The 26,661-nt window shown below is 36.1% G+C and overlaps 2 protein-coding genes across 5 annotated transcripts in view; both read left to right on the forward strand.

Annotated features, from left to right (window-relative positions):
* Nucleotides 1–1,261, forward strand: part of MPP4 (MAGUK p55 scaffold protein 4) — a 60,619-nt gene extending 59,358 nt beyond the window's left edge. For both annotated transcript variants that reach the window (XM_074299042.1, XM_074299043.1), the window contains one exon: nucleotides 897–1,261. In XM_074299042.1, coding sequence (XP_074155143.1) covers nucleotides 897–1,088 — 192 coding nt within the window. In that variant the 3' untranslated portion in view covers nucleotides 1,089–1,261. The remainder of the gene's footprint in view (nucleotides 1–896) is intronic.
* A 1,619-nt stretch (nucleotides 1,262–2,880) lies between these two features.
* The window catches only part of TMEM237 (transmembrane protein 237), a 28,793-nt gene continuing 5,012 nt past the window's right edge, over nucleotides 2,881–26,661 (forward strand). The window contains exons 1-12 of one of the 3 annotated variants that reach the window (XM_074299047.1): nucleotides 2,891–3,109; nucleotides 3,483–3,754; nucleotides 7,277–7,308; nucleotides 12,774–12,784; nucleotides 13,356–13,412; nucleotides 14,541–14,675; nucleotides 16,303–16,423; nucleotides 20,126–20,286; nucleotides 21,012–21,135; nucleotides 21,544–21,735; nucleotides 22,383–22,456; nucleotides 25,475–25,568. In XM_074299047.1, the coding sequence (XP_074155148.1) occupies nucleotides 3,737–3,754; nucleotides 7,277–7,308; nucleotides 12,774–12,784; nucleotides 13,356–13,412; nucleotides 14,541–14,675; nucleotides 16,303–16,423; nucleotides 20,126–20,286; nucleotides 21,012–21,135; nucleotides 21,544–21,735; nucleotides 22,383–22,456; nucleotides 25,475–25,568 (1,019 nt within the window). In that variant the 5' untranslated portion in view covers nucleotides 2,891–3,109; nucleotides 3,483–3,736. Of the gene's footprint in view, nucleotides 3,110–3,482; nucleotides 3,755–7,276; nucleotides 7,309–12,773; nucleotides 12,785–13,355; nucleotides 13,413–14,540; nucleotides 14,676–16,302; nucleotides 16,424–20,125; nucleotides 20,287–21,011; nucleotides 21,136–21,543; nucleotides 21,736–22,382; nucleotides 22,457–25,474; nucleotides 25,569–26,661 lie in introns of all 3 variants that reach the window. The other 2 variants (XM_074299046.1, XM_074299048.1) reach the window with 2 other exon arrangements.

A 26,661-nucleotide genomic window follows, 5' to 3' on the forward strand; every position in this document is an offset into this window, starting at 1 on the left:
TTTTTCTGACCAGGTATTCTTGCTTTAATAAAATCCAATATCATATGCTAAAGTCAATTTATAAAGCAGAAAGACAGTGTTTATTCATATTTTAAAAGAATTTATTGCTTTATAAAAGAACTCACTGGTGGTAAAAACTTCCCATTTTATTTAAAATTATTTAATAGTTTATTGTCCAAAATTCTATATTGTAAAATGACAAATACCTGTATATCTTTATATATCTTATTTTCTCTATTACTTTTAATGGTAGGTTTCATAAAATTTTGATTTTCTGGGTTGTTTCTAGGAGATAACCGATTTTGCCATGAAGCAAAATGAAAGAATAAAGAACTTTGTATATAAATATAACTCTGCTTTTATTGATCATTGGCTTGTCTATTGATTCATTTACTGTTTAATGGTGTCAGGAGTTCTGGCTTCAAATTTTGGTCTTGTTACAAGCTGTGTAATCTTGGGCAATTCTCTGGGGTGAAGTTTTTGTTGTTCAGTTCTTTTTCAGTTAGACTCCATTATGCTATTTGGGATTTTCTTAGAAGGATTTTTACTAGAGTGGTTTACCATTTCATTTTCTTGCTCATTTTACATATGAGGAAACTGAAGTACACAGGATTAAGTAACTTGCCCAGGATCTCACAACTAGTAAATGTCTGAGGCCAGATCTAAATTCAGTAAAATGAGTCTTCCTGACTCTAGAGGCAGTGTTCCAGCCTAGTGCTATCTAGCTGCCTTCTTGGGCCTTAGTAAAATGAAAGGGTTATGCTAGAGAATTTCATAATCTTCCAGCTCTTTAGCTATGATTTCATATCTCATTAGTCTCAAAATTATTTTAATAGAACTGCTAGACTAAGTATTGTTTGTATTGTGCATGTTCACCCTAATTCTCTCTGCTACAGGATGAAGACCTGCAGGAGATGGAGGATTTAGCTAAAAAAATGGAAACTCAATTTGGCCAGTTTTTTGATCAAGTGATTGTGAATGACAGTTTGCCAGAGGCATGTGCACAGTTGCTGACTGCTGTGCAGCAGGCCCAGAATGAGCCACAGTGGGTTCCTGCAACTTGGATTTGTTCTGACACTGAATCCTAAGGAGAAAGCTCAGAACTTAATTCAACCTCATGTCAGATTTTAAGTATTTTTTCGAAGAGGATTTGGAACAACATTGAGAAAGAACTACTGCAAAAAGAAGCATTTGACTTATCATTTATTTAACCTTGTATCTGGACTAGCACTACAACTTGTTCATTTCATTCTTAAAAATATTCATACCTTTTTAAATTTCACAGATGAGTTGTGTTGCATTATTGAGTTTCAGTGAAATAAAACATGCCCAGAATAGGTGATCTGGAACCAGTCAATAAATCCAGATCAAGATGTTCATGATAAGCAGCTGCCTGTTTTCACACAGATTCTTTATGTGAGGTCCTTGGAAGTGAGATCATTTCCTAAGTTAAGTTCATTGTTCCATTTTGGTGTCTGACTATACAAATTTGTTATTGTTGTTATACATTCATGGCTCTCTGATTATGTGCATAGGTATGAGAGATTCATGTTCTCATTGGTAAGGGCTTACATATGTAGAGGCCCATACATAAAACTTTTCCACATGCTCCAATCAGTCCTTCACCCACCACACTAGGGCTTCCTCTCAAATACATATTCTGTCTATCGCTTATCTTTGCATTTAATTGGGCCATCTTTTTTTTTTTTTTTTTTTTTTTGCCAGTTATGCATATCTCTATCCTTAATCCGTCCTGAAACTTTTTGGAAACTCTCCTCACATTCAGAAATCCTGCATTCAAATCCTATCTTGGACACATACTATTCTGTGACTTTGGACCTCTAAGATTCCTTCTAAATTTAAAATGTTTTGGTAAGCAACATGGACACAGAAGTCCAGCCTTAGTCTCAGAAGATCTGGATTCAAGTTCTGACAGGCTGTGTAACCATGGGCCAATCACTTCCCTTTGTCACACCACTGGTTGCATGAGAGATCATCTAATCCAATCCCTTCATTTTACAGATAAAGAAAATGAAGCCCAGAAAGGCTGAGGAACTTGTCCAGCAAGCAGGTTATGGCCTGAGCTTGGCATAGCCACAGCCCTTTGTACTAGGACATCACTCTCTGGCCCACTTGCTTGGAACAAGCATCAGGCTTTCACTGAGGGATATAGCTACTTCTTTTCCCCAGGGGGATCCATCACATATTCACAATCCCTGTTCTTTGCCACTAAGGACCACAGCATTCCTGTCTCTGTCAGAGAACTTTGGTTTTGTGCACCAAAGGATGGGCAAGAACCCCCCCCCCAAGTTGAAACAATATTGCTCCCACCAGACCCATCAGAACAGTAACTCAAAATGTAAAAATGATTGCCATAAACAGTCCACTTGTGGTATCTGAGACCTGCCTTTGATGCAGCACATTAAGCCCTCCTTCTTGGCGGTGGGAGGTTCTGCTGGCAGCTTCCTCACTCTGAAATTAAGCTTGATGGATTTCCCACTCTCTTTCAGCTCCCTATACCCCCAGGTGGATACCAGTTCTGATCTGGTTGACAACACACACTGGTGCACTTGTACACACACACACAAGCAGACAGACACCCACTGGCATACTCACTCCTGCACGCACAAGCGGTCATAAACTCACTCACTGCTACCTCCTAGACAAACACAGGCACCTTGCACAGATCCACACAGGGCAGGGCACACTCGTGCCGCACAAACACACTCACACAAACTCACACAGACACCACTGACACACGTACACAGATTTACCCAGGCACACAAGGCCGGGCACACACTCTGCATCCTTTGGGGCAGGCTGGCGGGAAGGAGGAAAGCAGCCTCCCAAAGGGGAGGGGTCTAAACACGCCCGGAGCCGCCGCCCAGCGGAGAGTCAGCCCTTTGCTCCCACCCGACGGGTCCCTCCCTGGGGCTCGCGCACCCCCTCCCTCCCCGCGCCCGGTCCCCCGGGAAGGAGCTCGGCAGGGCTTGGTGGGGTTCGGGGCCGAGGCGCGGGCTCGGATTGGGCGGCGGCGGTTACTGAGGAGGTTCTCCGGGGGCGCGGCATGAGGCCGGCATCCGGGCCCCCGCAGGAGGGACCCAGCCCGGTGAGCCGTAGCAGAGGGGGCTGGGGCTGGGCTGAAGGGTTGGATAAACGAGGCCGCCGGCCCACGGGAGCTGCATGGCTGCAGAGGGAAAGAAGGGAGCGAGGATCGCTCCCCTACCTCGTAGGGGACGGATGGGGGTCTCGATCGGGGAGGTTGGGGAGGGGGTGACTGGGTGCAAGCGTGCGTTGCCATGACAATGCCCCGCCCTCTCCGACAGCAGCCCTTCTAAGTCTTCCCCACATCCCTGCCAGGGCCTCCCTGGATCTCCTTCACGTCCACCAAGCTCCCTCCTAGGCGACCACAGTCTGCCTTTGGCGAGACCGTCATTTTGACCCCGTCTTCCTGGGTTTCCTTCTCTCTCCTCCCGCTGCAGAGCCACCCCGCTCTCTCAGGCCCGCGAGCCAGGCTGGCGGGGCGGGGCCCAGCCTAAACGCGTGGGCTTGGCCACGTGACGCATGACGCACGGCGCGTCTACCCTCTCCACCCACGTGTTAAGCCGCCGCCGGGCGGAGCTAGGGTTCGGTTCCTGCCCACCGGGCTGGCGCTGCCCGGGGCGGGCAGTGCGGGCAGTGCGGACAGCCCCAGGCTTGCGGTAGCGGTGTCCCTCCGAGGCGGGCTTTAGATGGAATGGGAAAGAAACCGGTGGTAAGCTTCCCTGGCTGGCCTGTTTTCCTTTGTTTTGCATGCTGTGATTTGAGGAGGGGCGTCAAGGGAGGGTGCGTTGGCTTTGTTTGCTGAAAGGGCTTCCCAGGGAGATTCTTGTAATCCATCCTCTGCCCCAGCTATGCTTCTAATCCTGAAGGATTCTTGTTTTGTAACAACTCCTTTACCGACGTCACTCGGGCCATTTCCTTTGTGAGCTGCCCATCATCTTTTGGAACAATAATTTTTAAATTTTGTTTTTATGATGACCAACTGTCCTCATTTTCAATGAGTATTTCTGTTAGTACTAAATGTATTAGCTAAATTGTTAAAGCAGAAGACAAAGTTTAGGAGAAAAGTTGTCTTTTTTGATATGCGTTGTACTGAATATTAAAGAAAAGATTAATGGGTAAGATTTTAATTGGAAAGACCTGTGATTTCATTGGTAGAAGGAGAGTCCTATTAGAAAGCCACCTCTGCTGATGCAGCTTGGTGCATTCTCTTGAAGTCTTAGAACAGTGGTCTACAAAGTAGAGTGTGCAGGGGGTATGTGAGCTATTCCATTGGAGTGCTAAGAAAATATTAAGTCAGTAAGCATTGACTAAGTGCCTACTATGTATCAAGAATTAAGTGCCTACTATGTATCAAGAATTAAGTGCCTACTATGTATCAAGAATTAAGTACCTACTATGTATCAAGTATTAAGTGCCTACTATGTATCAAGTATTAAGTGCCCACTATGTATCAAGCATTTATTAAGTACCTACTATGTATCAAGCATTGACTAAGTGCCTACTATGTATCAAGCATTTATTAAGGGTTTACCATGCATCAGACACTTTATTAAGTGCTGGGAATACAAAGAATGGAAAAACAATCCCTTCCTTTAAGGAGCAAACATTCTAATATTCCAGGGTGGGCTGTGCTGGATGGTCAGCAGTTTGAGCTCCTCTCCAAGCAAGAAGGTAGTGTATGTGTGTGAGGATAAATCATTCTTCACCCTGTCCTTCGGCCTCCTTGCCTCTCCCTTCGTGACCCACTTTTGTAAGGAGCAGGCACATCTCTGTAGCCTTAGCTCAGCATTCCAGTCTCTTGCAGCATGCCTAGGTTCTTTTCCTGCCTTTACCCCCAAAAGAACCATAAAGGCTTATTCTAGACTTGAAGGATCTGCAGCGAGGAGAAACCAAGAGGGTAAGGCACAGCCAAGGGAACGGTATTATAAATGGAGGCAAATATATCAGCATTGATAAGCTAGCAAGATTTGAAAGTCAGTGGGGGAATGGCTGCTGCCCAGGGGCTTGGGGCTTACATAGACAATGACAGAATTCTGGAAATAGCATTCCTCTTTCAGAGAGCCCTTTCATTGCCCCCAACCCCTCAAGACAGCTTCAAAGAAAATGAAGGGCATTTATTAAGCAGGAAACCAAAGCCTGCCTAGGCATCTTGCCATCTGTCTTGCTTCCTTTTCCCCATCTAGAACAATCACCTCCTCCCCTAAATCTGGAACCTTTCCCCCCCTCAGAGACCATGTCTCTCACTTCTGGACTTGAAGGAAGATAGACATTTAGCAGCCAGATTACAAGAATAACAACTCTGGCAAACCAGCATTTTCAAAAAAAATGAAGCCCTTTGAATTATATTGCTCTCACTAAATAAAATTTAAAAATCATAGTTGTATATAATAAGAGCAAAAGTTTTTTTGTATTATTAATAAAATATTTTAAATTATCTTTGTTATCCCATTTTTAAATATTTCATAATGTATTAAGGTATTAGTAGAGTACCATGTACTTATAGATTTACAAATATATAATGGAAAGGGTGTCCCCTCAACTTTTTAATAGGGACACATGAACAAGAAAATTAGGAGGTCATTCTCTTAGTTGTCTGAGACATTGAGAGGATGATACAGCCGGTGTTCAGTTGTTCAATAACATCTGACTCTTTGTGACCCCCATGGATTTGTCCATAGACTCTTAGCTTAGGTGTTGGAGCAGTTAGCCATTTCCTTCTCCACTGTGTCCACATTTTATAGAAGAGAAACTGAAAGTCCTTTCTAACTCTGAGTCCATGTCTCTATCCGCTATTCCCTACCAACTCTTAGAAAAAATATATAGATTTGTATTTTTTTAATCTTTCAGTGAAACCTTATACCAGGACCCCGTCATTGTATGAAGATGACCCACTGGGTTGAGCAAGGCCTTGCCAGTAAGAGCTAAAGATCTATTAGATCCAACCAAGGTGGAAAAACTCATAGTACCAGCCCCAAGATGTACCTTTTGATCTTCAATTTAACTAAATGTGTAGGGACCAATCACTAATACAAGGTTGGCCATCACTTTTTTTTTTCATCCATTGCAACTCTTAAAAACCATCATCTCTACAAGGATATAGGAGGAGCTGTGATCTTCCATGATAAAAGAACTATATAGTACCATATAGATGAAATCATGGAACCTAGAAATATATTTGTGTGAATTCTTTTATTTTGAAAGATCCTAAAGTGCCTTAGAACTTAAGAAGAGGTGTAGAAGTATAATAGAAAAGAATGCTGCACCTAGACTAGGGTTCAAAGCCAATCTCAGAGAGTAGGTTAATTTCTTACAGTCTTAGTTTTGTGTTCTGTTAAATAAGTATAACAATGCTTGTACTAACTATATCAAAGAGTTATTATTTATTTTAATTGTGTGGTTCCCCTTACCTCCAAATCCTCTAATGTACTACCATTATGTGGTATTATTCAGTGGAGTGAAAAGTCTCACGGGTTTACCATGTTAGAAAGGCTTTGAATCCAATGATAGACTGATGTCTGCTGATCTGTCCGAAGGTGATGATTGTCAGAGTCCAGCAGTTCTCAGAGATCATCTACAAAGTCACAAAGGCTTTCCAGTCCATATAATTAATAGCTATAATGCCCTGATGAGCTATAGATGCTTAATATTAAAGTATTTATTTGTTATTGCTGTCAAGTATGATTGCAACTCTGCTCATGCAGAGAAAATATCTAGTCTTAAGATTTTTACATGGTTGGGCAAATTTAGTGTATTAGGTTTTCATTCCCTTTCAAAACTCCTAGAAACCAAATTTCTCAGAATATAGGCAATTGGGGTTAAGTGAATTGGCCAGGGTCACACAGCTAATAAGTGTTAAGTGTCTTAGTTTAGGCCACATTCGAATGAATGCAGATCCTCCCAACTCCAGGGCTGGTGCTCTATCTATTGTACCATCTAGCTGCCTTAGGCCTATTATATTTTCAATCAAGTTGGTAACAAGCTTTCTTTTTTTTTTTTTTTTCTGAGGAAATTGGGGTTAAGTGACTTGCCCAGGATCACATAGCTAGGAAGTGTTAAGTGTCTGGGAGCAGATTTGAACTCAGGTCCTCCTGACTTTAGGGCTGGTTCTTTATCCACTGCATCACCTAGCTGCCCTCTCCCCACATTTTTTTTTTTAACAAAAATTGACCAGTGAAAAGAGAATGATTCAATTGTTCATTAAAAGCACTTTTTCTTCTTTTTTTTCCCCTAGCGTCCTCCAAGAGCTCTTCCACCAGTACCAAGGTAAAAAGTAATTTTCTATCATGATTTTGTTAATAAGGAGATATATGATATATTTAGTTTAAAACATATTAAGTAGCTATGAGATGCTAGGCTTTTTAGATGTGAAATTGAATATTTGGTAAGGACAAAGCAATTTGACAAAAAAGGTAGCATAATTTTGAAAACTCAAAAAAATGCTATTTTTTAAAATTGAAAATTAGAAAGAATAATAAATAAATAAAGAATAATAGTTATAAATATGAAGTCTAGTTTAATTAAATCAGTTAGCTAAGACATATTTTGAGTATGACACCTGGAAAATCATAGGTTTTTATGTTAATATTTTAATTGATTCATATATTCATTGCTTTGATCCTCAGTTGGTTTCCATCAGTAAAAGAATACATTAAAATGCATTATAGTAAATGTAAAATGAATACATTAAGAATCCTTCAGTAGTGTCCTATAAGAATGTCTGATAATTTGGCAGTAAGGACCAAGGGAGATAATATAGATGAATACAGAACCCATCAATCAATTCTGTACTAGGAATATAATTCAAATGGTACCTCAGTGGTTCAGGAGCAGCGAGGTGTCAACATGATGCACAGATCACTGAGCCTATACTTAGGAAGACCTGAATTCAAATTTTACCTCAAACATTGACTATCTGTGTGACTTTGACCTTAGTCATTTAACCTTTCTCTACCTCAGTTTTCCCACTTGTAAAATGGGGATAATAATAGCACCTACCTCATGGGGTTATTATAAATATCAAATGAGATAATATTTGGAAAGAACTTGGCATACTGCCTGGCTGTTAGTTAAGCAGTTAGTACCTACTAGCCTGGCAAAAATAATAAGCTCTTAATTTTTGTTCTCTTCTGCTCCCTCCAAATTTTCAACACTGGGTTGGTAGCATTATTTTTAATTTTTAAAACATAGTACATAATATAGTATAGAATGATATCATAAAAACATCACTCTCAAAATTAGCTCCTGTTACTATGTGCTGTTAAATTTCCTTTCTGAAAAGTTTTTTTTTTTTTTTTTTTTAAATAAAAGAATTAGCTATTTTTAAAGTAACAGTGAATCCTTATTCATTATGATGGCAAAGAGTCTGGTATGACTCTGCTATGGCTTTGTGGGAAAGAGGGAGAAAAGTACAATAATTTATATTTGAGATGCTGAGTCCATGACCTAAAGTGATGACAGTGAAAATTACTGAATTAAAAAGATTTTTTGAAAGAAGAATCATGAGAATGTAGCACATTAGGTTTAGAGATGAATGGGACTCAGAAGTCATCCAGGCCGACTCACTTATTTTAATGATGAGAAGACTGAGGGATTGGATGACATGAACTTGACCAAGGTCACATGGAATGAAATAAATGACTATTATTGATTGAATTGGAAGAAAGAATTAGAGATGATTTCAACGTTCTGAATATAGGGGATTGATAATACCACTTAATAAAAATGGATGATGAGAAGAGAAGCCAGTTTGAAAAAAAGATGATGATGACTTTGTTTATATGTGTTAAGTTTAAAGAGGTCATCCAAGTAGACATATCCTGTAAGTAGGATGGAAAATAGGCCTGAAATTCATGCTAGATATCAGAGCTAGAGGTGGATTTGTGAATCATGAAAGTAGATGAGTTTTAGTGAGAATATAGTCAATAACTAAGCTTATGAGAGATGGATTCATTTAGAGGATAGATAGAGGGAGCACCATACATAAAAAAGTAGTGGTTCCCACCTATTTAACCAATCATCCTAGACTTAAGATATTAATTTACAGTAGAGCACTAGGATGGGCAAAGCTTTACCCCAAAAAACATTTCTATTTCTTTTCTTTTAATTACCCTGAATCAAAATTCTGAAGTCCTTCCTGACCTTTGCCTTCTCCTTTTATATTGCATCTAGTCTTTTACCAAGTTCTGTTGATTCTTCCTTTGGAAGTATCTTATGAATGTATTGCTTTCTTACTATTCCTATTAGTTCAGGTCTTTGCTACTTCATGGCCTTATTAATATTACAGTCTTCTAACGAGGCCAATTTCTTTTATATGCTGCTGCCCAACTACTTTTCCTACACACTATTTTGTATATGTTATTCTTTTTCACATAAACTTTCAATAGCTATAGGATAAAATTCTGAATTACTTAACCTGTAATTTAAATTTAGAATCCACTATTTAGTAACATTTACTTTTCCAACTTAACTCTAGTACATGAAATCTATGCTGCAATCAAACTAACCTCATTGTTTCCTGACCATACAGAACTTATTCCTTCTTCCATGTCTTTATTCATGCTATCTTTCCTGCTAGGAATGCCTTCTCTGACTGGGGAAACCATTCAAAACTCCCAGCCTCACTTCTTCTACTTCTTACTTGTGGAGATTTTTTTGCCTATGAACTGGTTTGACGTTTATTGCCTTTCCATCTATTAGGTATTTATCATGTGCTCTCTTGTGTTGCAGCATATAGGTATGTGTATTACATATGGCCTATTCTTTCCAATCAAATTTAATCCTTTGAATTCAGTAGATCATGTCTTAAACTCCTTTGAATGTTCAGCACCCATTACAACATTCTACAAATAGGAGATACTCTTGTTGTTATGAAAACTTCTGTAAGGACTGTGAACTCTTTTCTCCAGCTTTGATTTCTACATACATGTAAATTCCTCTTTTAATAATCCTAATTTTCATGTAAAACTTTGTGAAGGTATTATTTCCTGTTGATACCCTGTGAATACCTGTCTATAATAATGAATGCAGGAGTGAATGAGCAAGCATTAAGTAATTATGGTGTGAAAACATGACAGTTTTCTCTTCTCAAGGAGGTTATGTTCTAATAGGGAAGATAACATAGGATGATGAACCAAAATTTGAATTCACAAGAAAATAATTAAGTAACATTTCTAGTTTTGGCAATGAAACCTCTTAAGAACTGCCTTACAGAAAGTATAATTTTCATTATTGACTGTATTTCACAGTAATAACTATCTAAAACAAGAGAAGAGGCTCAGGGTCAGGATAGATAAGGCAGTGAAAATATATAAACATATATAAATATATAAAAATATACAAAAAAGGATACATTAGGGAGAAAAAAAAGTAGCAATAGACTTTGCTAGCATTTTCTCCAAATTATAGTACTTTATATATAGTATAGCTTAAACTCTGATGAAAAGTTTGTGTGTATTACCATTTTTTTTTTTTTTTTTACTGAACATGACTAGTGAAGTCCTGATATGTTTTGTTTATTTAACTAATTCTGGCAAAGCCTAAGCTATTTTCTTTCTTTTTTAAAATTTAATTTAATTTTTTTATTTATTTTTTATTTTTATTTTTTTATTATTTTTATTTTTTTACTAAGCTATTTTCTAATCCATGTCAACTGAAATAAAAGTTTTTAATCCATTTTATTACCAGCCAGTTGGTTTGTATAAACTACAAGGCCATTTGCCATCATTCTTGCTAAAAATGCTTTTTGTATAATGGTGTAATTTTTTATTTTTAACTGTTGTTTTTTTTTAATTTTGAGTTCAAAATTCTATCCCATTTTTGTCCCACCATTGAGAACATATTCTTGGGAGTTTTCATTTTGAGATTTCTTTCAGGAAATAATTGGTGGATTCTTTCAGCTTCTATTTTCCCCTCTGGATCAAGATATCAAAACAATTTTCCATGATAATTTCTTGAAATATGATATCTATCTTCTTTCTTTGATCATGGCCTTAATATAGTCTAGCAATTCTTTTTTTTTTTTTTTTGCACTAATAGTAATATTTTTTCCAATTATGTGTAAATATAGTCCAAATTTTTCTTCTTTTCTTTCCTTCCATCCTCTCCAAAACAGCAAGGTTATATATATACAGTTATATTGAAAATATTTCCATAGTTGTTATGAAAGAAGACTCAGAATGAAAGGGGAAAATTATGAGAAAGAAAAAACAAAAAAGCATAGTGAAAATAGTATGCTTCAATCTACATTCTGATTCTAAAGTTCTTTTCTCTGGATATAGATAATATTTTCATCTCTAATCTAATAATTCTAAAATTTTCTGTCCTACATCTATTTTCCATGTCAGTTGTTCTTCCAATGAGATATTTCACATTTTCTTTTATTCTTTTCAATCTTTTGACTTTGTTTTATTTTTCTTGCTGACTTGTGCCATCATTAACTTCCATTTATCCAATTATTAAATTCTTTAAAGAATTATTTACTTAAATGAGTTTTTGCAACTTTTATAAGATTTGGAAAATCCTGCTTTCCAAGGAATTTTTTCTCTTAAGTGAATTTTTGGCCTATTTACCAAGCTATTAATTTTCTTTTCATAATTTCTTGCATTATTCTCATTCCCCCCACTCCCAATTTTTCTTAGCATTCTTATCTCTTTAACTGTTCCAGAAATTCTTTTTCAGTTTAGGTTCAGTTAGCATTTTATTTTGAGGTTTTGTCTGTAGCTGTTTTCACATTGATGTTTTCTTCTGAATTCATATCTTGATCTTCCCTGACATCATAGTAGTTTTTCATGGTCAAGTTATTTTTTTGTTGCTTGCCCATTTTCCAGCCTATTTCTTGACTTTGAACTTTATGTTAAAGTTGGGCTTTGCTCATGTTGAGGTGATGAGGTACTGTCTCAAGGTACAGACTTATTTGTGTGTTTTCAAACCTAGTTCTGAAGTTCTGCAGGTTTTGCTGCTTTTGAGTTGGTGTGATCCTGGGAGAGGTACTGCTCTCTTGGTTTGTGCTCTGGTTTTATCCAGGAAGGGCCCTACTCCTTGCAGCCACAAGTGCTATCACTTCTTTTAGTCCTGGAACTGTAACTAGTTCTCATGCTCTTTTATGGCCACAGACACTGGCATTCGTTTCTGCCTAGAACTACAACACTGAATTGTGTATGGACAACAGAGTTGCCAAACAGTACCAGGTTCCACATCCAGTGCCAGCAAAAAGTTCTCAGTACTCTCTCTCTGACCAGTTATCTAACTTCTTTACTGTCTCCGAGCTAAGAGCTTTCAAGAGCTGCTGCTGTTGTTGCTGCTGTAGGTCTTTCAGGCCTCTCCAAACTGGCTTCTAATCTAGTATCATAAACCTCCCTTGCCAATCTTCTAAGTTGTTTTGGGCTGGAAAACTGTTACCTGAACTTTTTGTTGGGGTAACATCTGATTTGAAGCATTATATTAAAGTTGTTTAGAGGGGAACATTGAGAAAGTTCAGCTGGGTTGCTGCTTGTACTCTCAATCACCCTTTCTCCTAATGATGTCACAATTTAACAGAATATCCCACATTACCATTAACATGCTTATTTTATTTTCAGTTTTAATAAAGTCTTAAGCCAATTTTTTATATAGGTAATATTGACATCAGTGAATTTTAATAGAGTCCAAACTAATGCCTTTTGTCTCTTTCTTTCATGTTTGTCTATTTGTTTTATCTTGGCTGATATCATGTGAAATGTTTGCTCCTGAAGTACACTCCAAGGTGAGTTTGTTCATTATTAAAGTAAAGGTTTCTCTGTGTAGCATTTTATGTTAACAACGTAATGCCTAATTTCTAAATGTTTTTCTTAAAATCTAATTTGAATGATATCATTAATTAAGCATCACTAAGTACTCACATCTTCTTTTCTCTCTACAAAATCCTTTCCTCCTAACATTCTCCCTTCTCATCAGGATTAATGCCTCTATTTCATCATGAAACATTGGATATTATGCTACATATACTACATTAGAGATACATGCTTAAAGTGATTTTTTTGCCATAGTCTTACCATCATTTAACTCTTGGCAGAGGACTATTATGGCTTGTAGCATCAAATAGAATTCCCACAATTTCTGCCCATTCCACATTACTTATACCGCAGAATGATCTCTTCCTTCATTCTGTCACATTCATCCTTTCCTCCCCTAATGCTGTCTAGATTGTTGAAGAAAGTGGGAAAAGAATGAAACTTTCAATGTGAAAAATATCCTATTATTCTGGCTGTGAGAATTCTTTTTCACAGTTGACTTTTAGGTCAACTTCTTTATGGTTGTCATTTTTTGTTTTACAGATGACATTCCACTTAATCGTCCCAAAAAAAAGAAATCCAAAGCAAAAAATGCACTAGGTAAGAAGTTACTCTCTATCTAAAAAAATATGCTGGAGCCAGTGGTGAAATTTTCTGTGTGAGGATTTATACTTTGGAAATCAACAAATGCCCCAGATTATGATTTATTATTTTGTTGACTGTCTAAACTTCAAAAAAATGATGGAGAAAAATGTTGATAATCCAAATGAAAAGTTTGTCACCTGATTCCTTTTCACCAAGAGACTGTTGTTAAACTAGCACATTTCTGTTACATTGAATAAAGTAACTCCAACTGACTCCAGCTGAATTAGGCAATCTCAAGTCATTAGGGATCAAAGTTAGTTACAAAGCACAAAGCAAGACTGGATCAGACCAACATGAGGCTATAGGCTTTAAGGTATCTGGCAGGGGACCAAGTCAAAGGTAAATTCGGTCTGGTGCAGACCCTTAAGACAAATACCAACAAAAAGAACAGAGGACCAAGAATATGACTCTTTGTGAATTTATTTTCAATGAAAGCTTCTCTGAAGACTTATCTTTAGGAATCTCAAAGCCACCTGGTTGTAAAAGAATAAGTCTCTTTAGATTTAACAATGTTCCTTTGAGATAGAGAATCATCTTATTAGTTCATAAATTATAGTTTTTCTGTCTTAGCTTTATATTTTCCAGTCATATTTGGTCTTTAGAAAGGCATTTAAAACCTTAAAAAGTTTTTTAGCAAGATAGGTTGCTGTCCATCTCATCTCCTCCACATTTACACTTTCTTGGCCTGTTGATCATGACAGAAATGTCCATGGTATAAAAACTGTTTAGAATGTAGATGAAATTTGTCACTTAGTTTAACTATAATTTAAATATCTTCACTGTTTTTGCTATCTAATGTTTTTGAGAATAAATAGTCCATATCACTGAAGTCCTAAATAAACAAAAAATAAGTCTAAGGGCAAATCAAGAAGCAAATCTATTGAAAAACAGGAAAACAATTTAAAAGTAATTGTAGGAATTATACCTCCTCTCTTTAGAGAGAGAAATTTAGAGTACAGAAATTCTTTAGTCTTTTTATGTCCTGAGCTTATATAGAGATTAAGCAGGTGTTTGTTTTAGAACTTTCCTTAACATCCCCAAATTTAATATTTTCTACTTGAATTATCCTGTTTTTTCCTGCAGGCAGTGCCTCTCCAGAAGGCATTGTTCAGGATATAGGCCATCAGACATCTGACAGTAGTGGACTATTGATTCGTGAACCCCAGGAGCAAGATGCTCCAGGTCAGAGAAAACGCAAGAAGAAAAGATTACCTCCTGGTATGTGAGCCTTTTCTGAAAGCAGAATAGAAGAACAGAAAAAAGATGAATTATCCCTAATTAAAGTCAGAATAGAGTCACTTACATATGACTCTAAAGTTGTGACTTTAAAATTCCCTTGCCCCAAAATACCCCCTCCATCTACTTTTTATGTGGGTACTTTCCCTCCTCTCTGGCCTAAAATTCTCACCATTAGTCATTCCACTGGATTAAAGCAAGCTCATTGTCTCTAGAACAACACTTTAAAAAATGTTCTGTTGTAAAGCACAGTCATTTCTGGGTTTTATCTTATAGTCCTTCAAATAATTGTCAAGCTTAGTCTACTCAAAAGTGCTTTAGGCATTCTAAAATAGTCTTAATGTGTGTGTGTGTGTGTGTGTGTGTGTGTGTGTGTGTAATGCACCAGTCCATTTTACTAAAAGAATAAAAAATGTATTAAGAATATATTTTCAATTTCATACAAAAAGATAAGAATTTTAAAAAGTTATGCATGATGGCATTTGCATAGCATTTAAATTTGCAAAGCATGTTACATTATCTCATTCAATAATAATACAAATAGCTACTTATATAGCTCTTACTTTGTGTGAGGCACTGTGCTTTATAATTGTCGTCTAATTCCTCCTTACAACATCCCTGACAGGTGAATGCTATTATTATCCCTACTTTTATACATGAGGAATCTGGACAAAGAAGGTTAGGTGACTTGCCCAGCATCATACGGCTAGTATCTGAGGTCTGGAATTCAGGTCTTCTGATTCCAGGTCTAGAGTTTTACCTACTATACCACCTAGCTGCCTTATGAAAGAGAGAAAAGCATTACAGAGATGTGGAATGAGGAACTGGTATTCTTAATGAGTATATATTTCTTCCTCTATAATGAAAAATAACTTGAGAAAATTATTTGGATAAAAAGAGAAACCTAAATATTGGATTGATTTTTGTTTCTGATGTAAGTAATTCAACATTTTATATTAAAAGTTAGAAACCTTGTGAATCAATAGGATAATTATCATCCTCAGTATTGGAAAAACCTGGGCTCAAATGCCACCTGTCACTGACTATATGACTCTGGAAAAATTACTCTAATGACACAAGTAACTTTCTAAGACTAGGAGTTGCTGTTCTGCATTGGTACGGAGTTTTCTCCTCACTGGAAGTTCTGTTTACCAATGAAATCACAGTTTTAGATTAAAAAAAAAAAATTTAAAGTTGAAAAGTGTGTGGTTATTAAAGCATCAAAAAATTTCTTTTCCTTATTTATGGAATACTCTTTATTACAATTTTCATCATTTATTTTTATTATAAAAAATTGGTAATGTATTATTACTTGAAGTCTCAGGCAATGCATAAAGCATTTTATTAAGTATTTAACCATGTGCAGAGCACTGTGCTGAAAATATAAACATAAAATTAAGATAGGCCTTGCTCTCAAGGAACTCACTTTCTAGTGAGAGGTTTCAGATGGAAAGATCTCATAATCCTTAGAATGCAACAGAAAAGCAAGCAATGATGCTATATAGGTAATATATATTTATATGCACACATAGACACACTATCTATCTATATGTGTCATTTCCTATTTTAACAATAAGATTGCAAATTTATGTTTTATTTTAATTTACAGAATCAGAGACATCTTTCACTCAAAAGACTACACCTAATCCATTTCCACTTCTAAATGAAAATGGCATGGATTTGGAACAAGCTGAGGAAGCTGTTACCCGAAAATCTCGAAAGAGAACAAAGTGAGAGTTTATTTTAGTCTCTGAATGTACTCTATGAATACCTGATACTGTGTTCTGAACTCCTTCTGTTGAGCTGAAAGCCTGAAGGTCACTTTTGAAGGTCATTCATTGTGCCACTACTGGCAACCCACAGCCTTGGTTCCTTGAATCCTCTCACTCTCAAGCAGGTTAGGGAACAAATAAAATAGCTAAGAACTCAGACCTTTTTCCCTCAGAGGAGGTGGCCTTTCCCTCACCAGGTATCATCATGCTGCCAGAGCATAGCCGAAGATAAGGAGGCCGAGTAACAAGCTGACAGCCTTTCTGAAAGCCTCAGAAGTCAGAGAACGTCTTCTTTACCACATGACTAGTCATTCAGAACTAGTTACCAAATGTCCATGCAGCCTCCAGTCTCTCCTAGCTACTTCCCTTACACAGTTTCCCCAAGGCAGCTCCCTAAAATACCCTGTGGGAAGAGATACCTCCTGAGCAAGTCATTTTCAGTCATGTTCCATGCTTTGAGACCCCATTTGGGGTTTTTCTGGCAAAGATACTGGAGTGTTTGCCATTTCTTTCTCTAATTTATTTGAATAGGAACAATTGAGGCAAACGAGATTAAATGACTTGTATAGGATCATGTAGCTACAAAATATCTGAAGCCAGCTTTGAACTCACAAAAATTATCTTCCTGGCTTCAAGCCTCGCATTCTATGCACAGTGTCACCTTGCTGAGCTAATTTATCCTTTAGCAGAGGATAATAATTTTTCTTAATTAGTAATATGGCAGAGTATATAGTAGGAGTCTTTGTTCACTGTTTTTTCCTATTTTAAGTTTTATCTATTAATAATAGCTCACAGTTACTTAGTATTAGCAAAATGCTTCACATATACTGTCTCAAAATAACCCTATAAAGCAAGTAATAATAATAAATGTTATAGATGAGAAAACAAAGAAGGGTTAAATTACTTGCTTGGAGTCACAAGCTAAGAGTGTATAAAGTAACACTTGAGCTTAACACTTGAGCTCAATGCTCTCTGTTTTCTACACTGATGCAAAATCATTATGTTGAAATGACCTTTGCCCCTTGATTTTGCAGATAAAACTGAATCCAAGAGAGTGACTGATTAGTAGGGTTTAGATTGGATCCCAGGACTTTTTACTTCCTAAGCTAGTGTTCTTTCTGTTACATCATACTGCTTTTCTAAGTCAGTTTTTAGACTTAGTATCTTGCTTTAGTATTTTTTACTATGATTCTTCCAGTAACATGTAAATTATATTTATACTTAGCAAAAATCTATTGAACATTCTAATCCCTTGTGTCAGTGAGTGCATTTAAATTTTCGGAGACGAATAATTTACCATTGTATTAGTCTGGTTCTGAATCACAGGAACAGATATAATATCATATCCAAACCTCTAATGTGATTAAATGATTTATTAATAGCATTTAAATCACTGATGGAATCTTTACAAAAGAAGATATAGGAGTACATGTGATTCTACTTAACCACCACCCTTAGGTACTAATCTTGTGTTGGTTTGAAAAATGAAATTGTATATCCATTATAATTTGTAAAATTGGCTTTATCCAGAGCCATAAACCATTAACCAATCCGGTTTGGTCTGATCTAGATAAGCTCTTAAGTATTTAAATCATATAGGCTGAGAGAAGCTAGAGTTTTTTATAGACACATGAATTATGGCATTTTGAATACACTAATCATGAGGAGACAGATAAGAATAAGTTGGTAGAGTTTCTTTGGGGTGCAATTGAGAAATCACTGATCAATCTAGCTGTTTCTTCTCCCAATCCTCCATCTACCTACTGAGGGAACCAGAAGAAAGTCATTTGAGTCCCGATTCTATCACCTTGATTAAATGATCTAATTTCTTTAAACTTCCCTTTCCTCATCTCTACAGTGGAGTTAATGCTATCCTCTTGAATTTACCTCACATGGTTATTACGAGGAACCTTAAAATGATTTAAAAATATGACTGTGAATGCCTATTTCCTAGGCAGGACCGTAAGGAGCCAATGAGTTAAAAGCACTTTGAAACCATAAAGCACTATGGATATAGATATAACATATATCTATAATATATATATATATATATATATGTTTGTATGTTAGATCTATATGTCTGTGTGTGTAGCTACTTATACTTTTGTCATGATCTTTTTACCTAGCAGTGTTCATCACTGTTGAACATGTGAGCTGATAATAATGACACAGTACTCTTATTTAGGTGTTTGAAGTCATCAGATAATTATTAATGCCCCTAGGTAAGTTTAGGAGTCTTGAGATTAGGAGTTTTAAAACCCTTCAGGCTCAAGTTCTTTGACTCTATGGTCTTCAGAGCAATAGTTTTTTAATTACAAAGTTGAAATTAGCTCACTGTTGGCAGGCTCTATTCTCCTTCCTTTTTCTGAAGGTAAGGACATTTCCGTCTGTTTCTGATTCCAGAGTACCTTTCCTGTTTTAGTCCATCTGCACTAAATAAGAAAACTGAGGCCAGGAGCTCTGAATGATTTATCCAAGATTAAACATTGCTTAAGAGGTAGAAATAGAACTCAGAACAAGGTCCTCTCACTCCCACTCCAGTTCTCTTTCTAGTACCTTCATTCTGGAGGGGAAACTACTGAGAGGAGTTTGGCAGCAGTTACTGAGAGCCATCAGAGCAATTATCATGGGATCATAGCTACCAAAATGACATTCCTAAAGAGTAGACTTGCTGTCACTCTCCTGCTCCCTCTTACCAAATAGACAATAACATATAAAGTCCTTTTTTTGACATTTAAACTCTTCAAAGTCTGACTCCAGGCTACCTTAACTACATTAATTACACATTAACTCCCTCTTGAGCACTCTACCCTCTAGCCAAAGCCATTTGCTGTTTCCTATATATATATATGGTGGTCTTGGTCTTTTTCCCACAGGTGTGCTTTTGATCTCCTCCCTCCCTCCAGATCTGATATGGTTCAGTATGGTTCTTTCTTCTCTAACACTTGGAATTCCGGATTCCCTTAAGTGGCTTTCAAATGTCTCCTCCTTTAAGACCCCCTTCCTGACCAGTCCCCTGACCCCAACCTTAATGGTTAATAAGTCTTCTTCCTAATTACTGTTTTGTATTTACTTCTCTGTGGACATGATGTATGTCTGCAGTGGAATATGTTTCATGTTCACAGCTTTACCTCCATTACTTAATGCACCACCTGGCACAGAGTAGTTAACAGTGTTTGTTGATGTCTTGTCAAATGTCTTGCTTGACAAGAACTGCTCATATTTATAAATGAAGCTAATGAAACATGGTTAGCCTGTGCCTGTCCCCAGATTGGATCTAAATGTGGCATAAGAGTGGAATGCTCCTAGGTGAGTAGGCCCTAGACCCTGAAGGAAGCTGAATTATGATGATAGAAAAGGGCTGCTAAGTTATGATAGGAAACTTTAGACAATTAGAAGCATAACTTGATGAGGAATGAAGTATGACTAGCTTACCAATAAGATGGTAGTGAGAACCTTAGTTCAGTGTTATTGAAGTTATTATTCTATTGATATCTAACCAGAATAAAAAATAAGAAATGTAAAATTTTCACACATTATGCGTTCATATAATTGAACATTTCTGAATATATGTTTGGGGGAGGGAAGGTTTTCCAATTTTCTCCTTTTGTAAAGGTTTAATAATCATAATTACATTCTCATCCTGCTACTGAATGATAGGAGAAGCCGGCCAACAGGATTGCATTATGCTAATGAGTTAGGAGTAGAAGAAGAGGACATAATTACTGATGAGCAAAACCATCCAGAGCAACAGCCTTCAATATTCACTGCACCAATGGGTATTAGCCAGCCTGTGGGCAAAATATTTGTAGAAAAAAGCAGTAAGTAATTTTGTGTTTGACAAAAAATTTTGTTCAATATGTCTGATGATAGTAGCATATTAAATTAAATATAGAGCACTCAGGTATATTTTTCCTTTGACAAAATAAGTAATTGTAATATGTTGTTCATCCTTAATGAGGCTGAGCTGTTCCCCATAGGATGGAAGATAGTGAAGTGTCTATAAGAAGATAAAAAAAGAATTAGAATGAGAAGATCTGGGTATTTTGTTTTCTACTGATAGAGGGAAAAGAGCCAATCAACCATTATTCCTCCAAAGTCCTCAAGAAGAAAAGTCTGCAACATTTTAAAAAGCCTATAAAATATGAATATATCAATATGTATCAACAAGAATGTCTTCTATTAGATTCTATTAAATTCCTTCTATTAGGTCAGGTTAGCCCCTGTGTTAAACGCACTGGATCTGATTACCAAAAGTTATTTCTAGTCTTCTTATTAATAACAATAATAATAGAGAAAGCTTTATTTATCTCATTTGGGATTATATGTTTTAAATATATATATATGTATGTACATATATTTTAAGTGATCAAAATACAAAGGGACTTCTGAAAGAGGATGAGATTAATACTGTTTCTCTAGGTAGAAAAAGTAGTAAATTAAGCATTTTTTCAGTTTTGGTTTGAGTAGGAATATTGTAGGACAGCAAGAATAACTGTGAATACTTTACTTAATTGCATGCTAATAACTGTTATATTGCTACTAGGGCGATTCCAGGCTGCTGACCGGTCTGAATTAATTAAAACCACAGAAAATTCTGATACGCTAATGGACATAAAGCCTATGTGGACAACTAGGGATGTTGCCTTAACAGTTCACCGAAGCTTCAGGTAGCTATGTTGACATTTTTCAAAGAAATGTGAAAGGAATACCAATAATTAAAAATAACCTTGCATTTTGTTAGCCCCGTTCAATTTTAAAATAGCATCCAGGTAGACAATAATTTATTATTGAATTAGAATTAAATAAATGTTGGCCCATTTAGGGTAATGACAATTCCGCTGATATTGTTATGGAATTCCAATTATTATTGAAAAAAGTATATCTTTATTTTTAAAAATACAATTTTGTTTATATAGGAAAGGTACAAACCTACTTCAGGTATGTCAACAAATACTTATTAAGCAATTACAATAAAAGAGGCAATGCACTAGGTTTACAAAGAAACACAGAAATACTGAGGTATTTTGTGATGAGTCATTTATAATAATTTTGAATCCTTTTCCCCTCCCATCTAGGATGATTGGTCTCTTTTCTCATGGCTTCCTTGCTGGCTATGCTGTGTGGAATATTATTGTAATTTATGTTCTAGCAGGAAAACAATTGTCTGAACTCTCCAACTTCCTACAGCAATACAAGACCTTAGCTTATCCTGCTCAGAGTCTCCTCTACTTGCTTCTAGCTATAAGCACCATTTCAGCTTTTGACAGGTAAGATAACTATAGAACCACTGAAGTTTTCTGTCATTAAGGAATAGTATCATGGCTGTGATGTTTCAGTTTGCTTGTTTGGATGTTTAAGAAAATAGACTTTAAAACAATAATTCAGTTTTTCATTTGATTTTTAAAAATCACTGTCACCCTTTTTTTTTTTTTTTTTTTTTTTGAGGTACAAGTATGGGAACAATAGTGAGTTTAAGGAAAAGAAAAACTTTCTATAATTTTTAGTATTTTATTGTATTATTTTAGTCTGGAGAAATAAAAGATCAAGGGCTTTGGCAAAGAAGCAAAGAGACTAGTCAATGTTTTATAGCTAATAAAATTCTCTTCTCTTAAGAGGCTTTTAAATTGTCTTTTAAATTGTCTTCTAAGTCTCAAAGTCTGTTATCTAACACACGTTTGTAGCCATCTACATCTGGTGTTTGGAATAAAAGGATTTGTAAGGGGAGGGGCAGTGTAGGAAAAGAGTGTTAGGAAAATGTAGATGATACAATGCTATGCACATTGTGGGTATTTAATATTTATTAACTGAATTAAATATATGTAATAGCATTACAACAAAACCAAAAAATATTTACAGGAACTTCTGTAAGAATAGTTTTCTACTACACTTTGACGAGAAATTTTCCTATTTCTAGGATTGATTTTGCTAAAACATCAGCAGCAATTCGAGGTTTTCTTGCCTTGGATCCAACAGCCTTGGCTTCTTTCTGTAAGTAAAGGTTAAAGAGATACCATTATCACATATGTAAAACTTTACTTTTGTAATTCAGTAGTAAAAAAAAAAAAAAAAAGTTTAGAGTTTTCATGTTAAATAAGTATTATATTGCTTTTATTGAACAGAAATCCTAAAAAACTGGTGGGAATAGACAATGTATATGGAGGTGTATGTGGTGTGGAATATATAAATATATATATTAAATATTATATGTGTTTGTATATGTGTGTGTGTATGTGCACATAAATATATATATTCTTTGTGATATTCTTTCAAGATACAAGGTAGCATGGTGGATAGAGAACTGGCGTTCAAGTTCTTTCTCTGATATACACATTTCTGATGACCGTAAACAAGTCACTTAAGATCAAGGTATCTTACGATAGTGAAGCAGCAGAGAGTGAGCCCATAGTTCAAGGCACAGAGAGACAAGACCCCACAATACATTTTCATCTGTGACCTTCTAAGAGGTCTAAATCTAGTGCCCTGTTAGTCCTCTTCAGAGCCACCAGACAAGACAGAAACCGTTATGTACCAGACATCCCTTTCCAAAAACAATGGGAAGCAGAGAAAGCCAGGACACTGGCAGGAGCTGCTTCCAAGCAATCCCTGCCAAAGCCAGGGAGGACCTTCGAAGAGACCTGAAACCAGATCTCCCATTTAAGCTATTACAGAAGACAAGGCCAACTAAACAATGGCTTATTCCTAGCAGCCAAGGCACCATTTAGAACTTAGGGTTGGAGTCTTATCTGGAAGACAACTGCTGCAAGTGAAATTTAACAAAAAGGTAAACCAAGACATTTTTCCACCCAAGACAACATGTTAGTAGGGGCATGCTGCCTGTCAATAAAAGGTTTCTGGACAAATTTCCTGAGAAAAAGAATTCCCCTTTTAAAGGTCTTGGGGAGTACAGAACTAAGAACGCAAGGTGATTTCATGGGTGGAGGGAAACGTGTTGACTACAGAGCTGAGGTTCAGGGAACAATATAATTAGTCGGATGTTTGGTAATAAGGGGCAACAACCCTTTTGAGTTCCTTCCCTTTTGAGACTAAGAAGTACTTGTTGTTTGCCTCCAGATAACAAGGTCAAAAGATAACAGACAACTCTTTTGGACAACAAACCAGTCATCCTTGAAGGATAGCTTGGTAATATAACAATACCAAACCTGATTCCCTTGTGTTCGACACATCTCCCAAGTTCAGCTAAATTCCTTGAGACAAGGTGTTTTTCCCAAAATTAGAGTAGTAAATAGTAAATTTAAATACCCATTCTCAAAAAGCAGTATTTAAAAAGCCATAACTAAACTCCCAAAAAGAGGAAAATCTTCAAGATCAAATGAATTTAAAGTCAATTCCATTAAACATTTTAAAAATAATTAACATGTTTTACAAAAATGTTTGCAAAAATAGGGAAATATAGCATCCTACCAAATTCCTTTCATGACACAGTACTTGATACCTAAACCAGGGGGAGAAATAAGTTAGAGAAAGAAAACTCCACATCAATAGCTTTAATGAATATTGTTGTAAAAATATTTAATGAAGTATCAACAAAATGGATTTAACAACATATTTAAAAGATGTATAAATCCAACTTGGATTTATATTAGAATTCAGGGTTGATAAATTATTATGAAAACAATAAACAAAATAAATCACATTAATTTTTAAAAATCACTTAATTGTTTCAATCAGTACAGAAATTACAACATCCTTTTAAATTAAAAGCCCTAAAAAACATAAGAATAAATGACTCTCCTTAATATGGCAAATAATATCTATCTAAAAAGCAAGATCTAGCATTGTGTATAACGGAGAAACAGAGAGGCCTTTCTGATAATTTCAGGGATAAAGCAATGATGCCCTTTATCCCTATTATTAATTAATACTTATATAGAAACATTAACTAGAACAGTAAAGCAAATAAAAGGAATGGAGGGAGAAACAGGTGAAAAATAAATAAAATTATTACCTTTTTTAGATGACATGGTAGTTTACTTAGAGAACCATTATTATGGTATCTTTAAAGCCTAATGAAGTTTCTTTGTTTTTCTCTTCTAACCATGTCTATTTTATTTTTAAAGATTGTTCATATAGTCCTTCTGCATTTTGAGATTTTAATGTTAGATTGCAGGCAATAGTCACAGTCAGTATAAGGCACTTTTAAAGGACACATATTATAATGTGGGACAAAAACAAAGTAGCATATAATCATTCTTATTGAAGGGCCCATTATAAACAAGAAATGTAGAAAAAAGGCAAAACAAAAAACCCAACCAAAATACAGTGGTACCTTGGTACTTGTCTGCTTCGAAACTCTTTGAATTTGATATTCAGTGCTTTTCAAAGTCACTGCTATTGCCCTTGGTTGTGGACAGCTCATCCACAGCAAAAACTGCAGTGCACAGAATTGTCAGGTTGGAGCCCACAATACTGAGAACTGCACTTCAGAGGGCAAGTGGCAAGACAGCTCCTGCAGGACTCAGGACGTGTAATCTCTTGGCTCCCAAAACAGTTGTGCTGGAAGGGGCATGGAGGAATGGGCATCCTCAGCAGAAGCAGGGGTAATGGTTGAGCAGTGATGGAAGGCTCAGGCACAAGGGGGTGTTGGCAGAGGGCTCAGGAGAGTCCTGGGCAGTGATGAGTGTGGGATGGTAGCTTCTGCCTGTACATTCAGACCCTCCCCACCAAGGAAGTTGGGCTGGTTTGGACTGACTTGTTTCTCAGTAGATAGAAGCCCCACTTGTCCTTTTGGGAAATTGGATGGGGAAGATGTATTTCTTATGGGAAAAATTCATTCTGTACTTTTCATTTTCTCCACCAATTGTAATTAACCACTAGAAGTAACTAACTAATACTGAGGTAATAATGTATTAAAAACTATTTAGTTTTGGGACTATGATTAATATTAAATAATATAAAATAATTTTAGCTGTTAGTCATAATTTAAAATAATTTGACTTGTATTTTATGACAATAATAATTTGAGGTTTATGGATTTTTTTCCCCCAGTGTATTTTGCTGCTCTTATTTTGTCTCTGAGCCAGCAGATGACAAGTGACAGAATCCATCTTTACACACCTGCATCAGTTAATGGTAGCCTTTGGTAAGAAATCATTAACAATTTCTATAGTTGTGGAAATAAGATTGTTATTAATATTCTTTTACATTTTTCTTTTTTTTTTCCTTCATCTAAATCCAAGAAAGTTTCATTTTTGCTTATATAATGAAAGAAGTGAGAAGCAGCATGAAATAGTTGAGAGTTGGTCTTAGAATCAGAAAAAAAAACTGGTTTCAAATTCTCTTTCTAACACATATTAGCAATGTGACTTTAGGATAAATCATTTATTTTAATCTTAGTGCTCTAGGCAATTCACAAGTACAGTATACTAATCTGTATAAGTAGAGGGAATTTTCAGATTAGGTATTCTCTACAATGATGAAATTACAGGTTCAGACAAGAAAAAAGGGGGTGAGGGACAAGGAATTATCTTGACTATTTCAATAGCAGTTATGCTTTTGTACTAGAGGATGATTTAATTATGCTGTATACATCTGAAAATTTTTGAGAAGTTTCTTTTGGAAATCTGTATTAGATTCTGAAATTATGGTTTTGTCTATAGAGAAGGAGAAAAATGAAAGAGACATTTTGAAGACAGAATCAACGAGATTTCATTTTTTAAAAACATCATAATTATGGTTCTCAAAGTAAAATTGCTTTTTATTATATGGGTCGTAAAAATGATAGTTCATAAAGGCTTTCTAGTCATTAATTATAATCATAGTTTTAATTAAAATTACATTGCATTATTGCAATAGCCTCGTAATTGGTCTTTCTGCTTCAAGTTTTTCCTCTCTCCAATGTATTCTCCCTATAACTGCCATATAAAGTGATCTTTCTATAGCTGACTTCATAAGTCTAACCACATCACTTCCCTACTTATTAAACACCAGTATCTTTTTCTTTCATCTAGGATCAATCATTCAACAAGCAGTCTCAGCCCTCAAGGTGATTACCTTTTAATAGGGGAAAAAGCATATGAATATATAGATAAAAGAATACAAGGAAGAGAACAGGGACTTGTCTTTGAGAGCAAGGATGAATTTCATTTTGTCTTTGTAATCCCAGGGCCTGGCACAGAATTGGTGCTTAATAAAGCTTCTTGATTAATTGATCCTTCTTTGAAGTTCCTTATTTG

This window comes from Sminthopsis crassicaudata, chromosome 3, assembly GCF_048593235.1.
Source record: "Sminthopsis crassicaudata isolate SCR6 chromosome 3, ASM4859323v1, whole genome shotgun sequence".
NCBI lineage: Eukaryota > Metazoa > Chordata > Mammalia > Dasyuromorphia > Dasyuridae > Sminthopsis > Sminthopsis crassicaudata.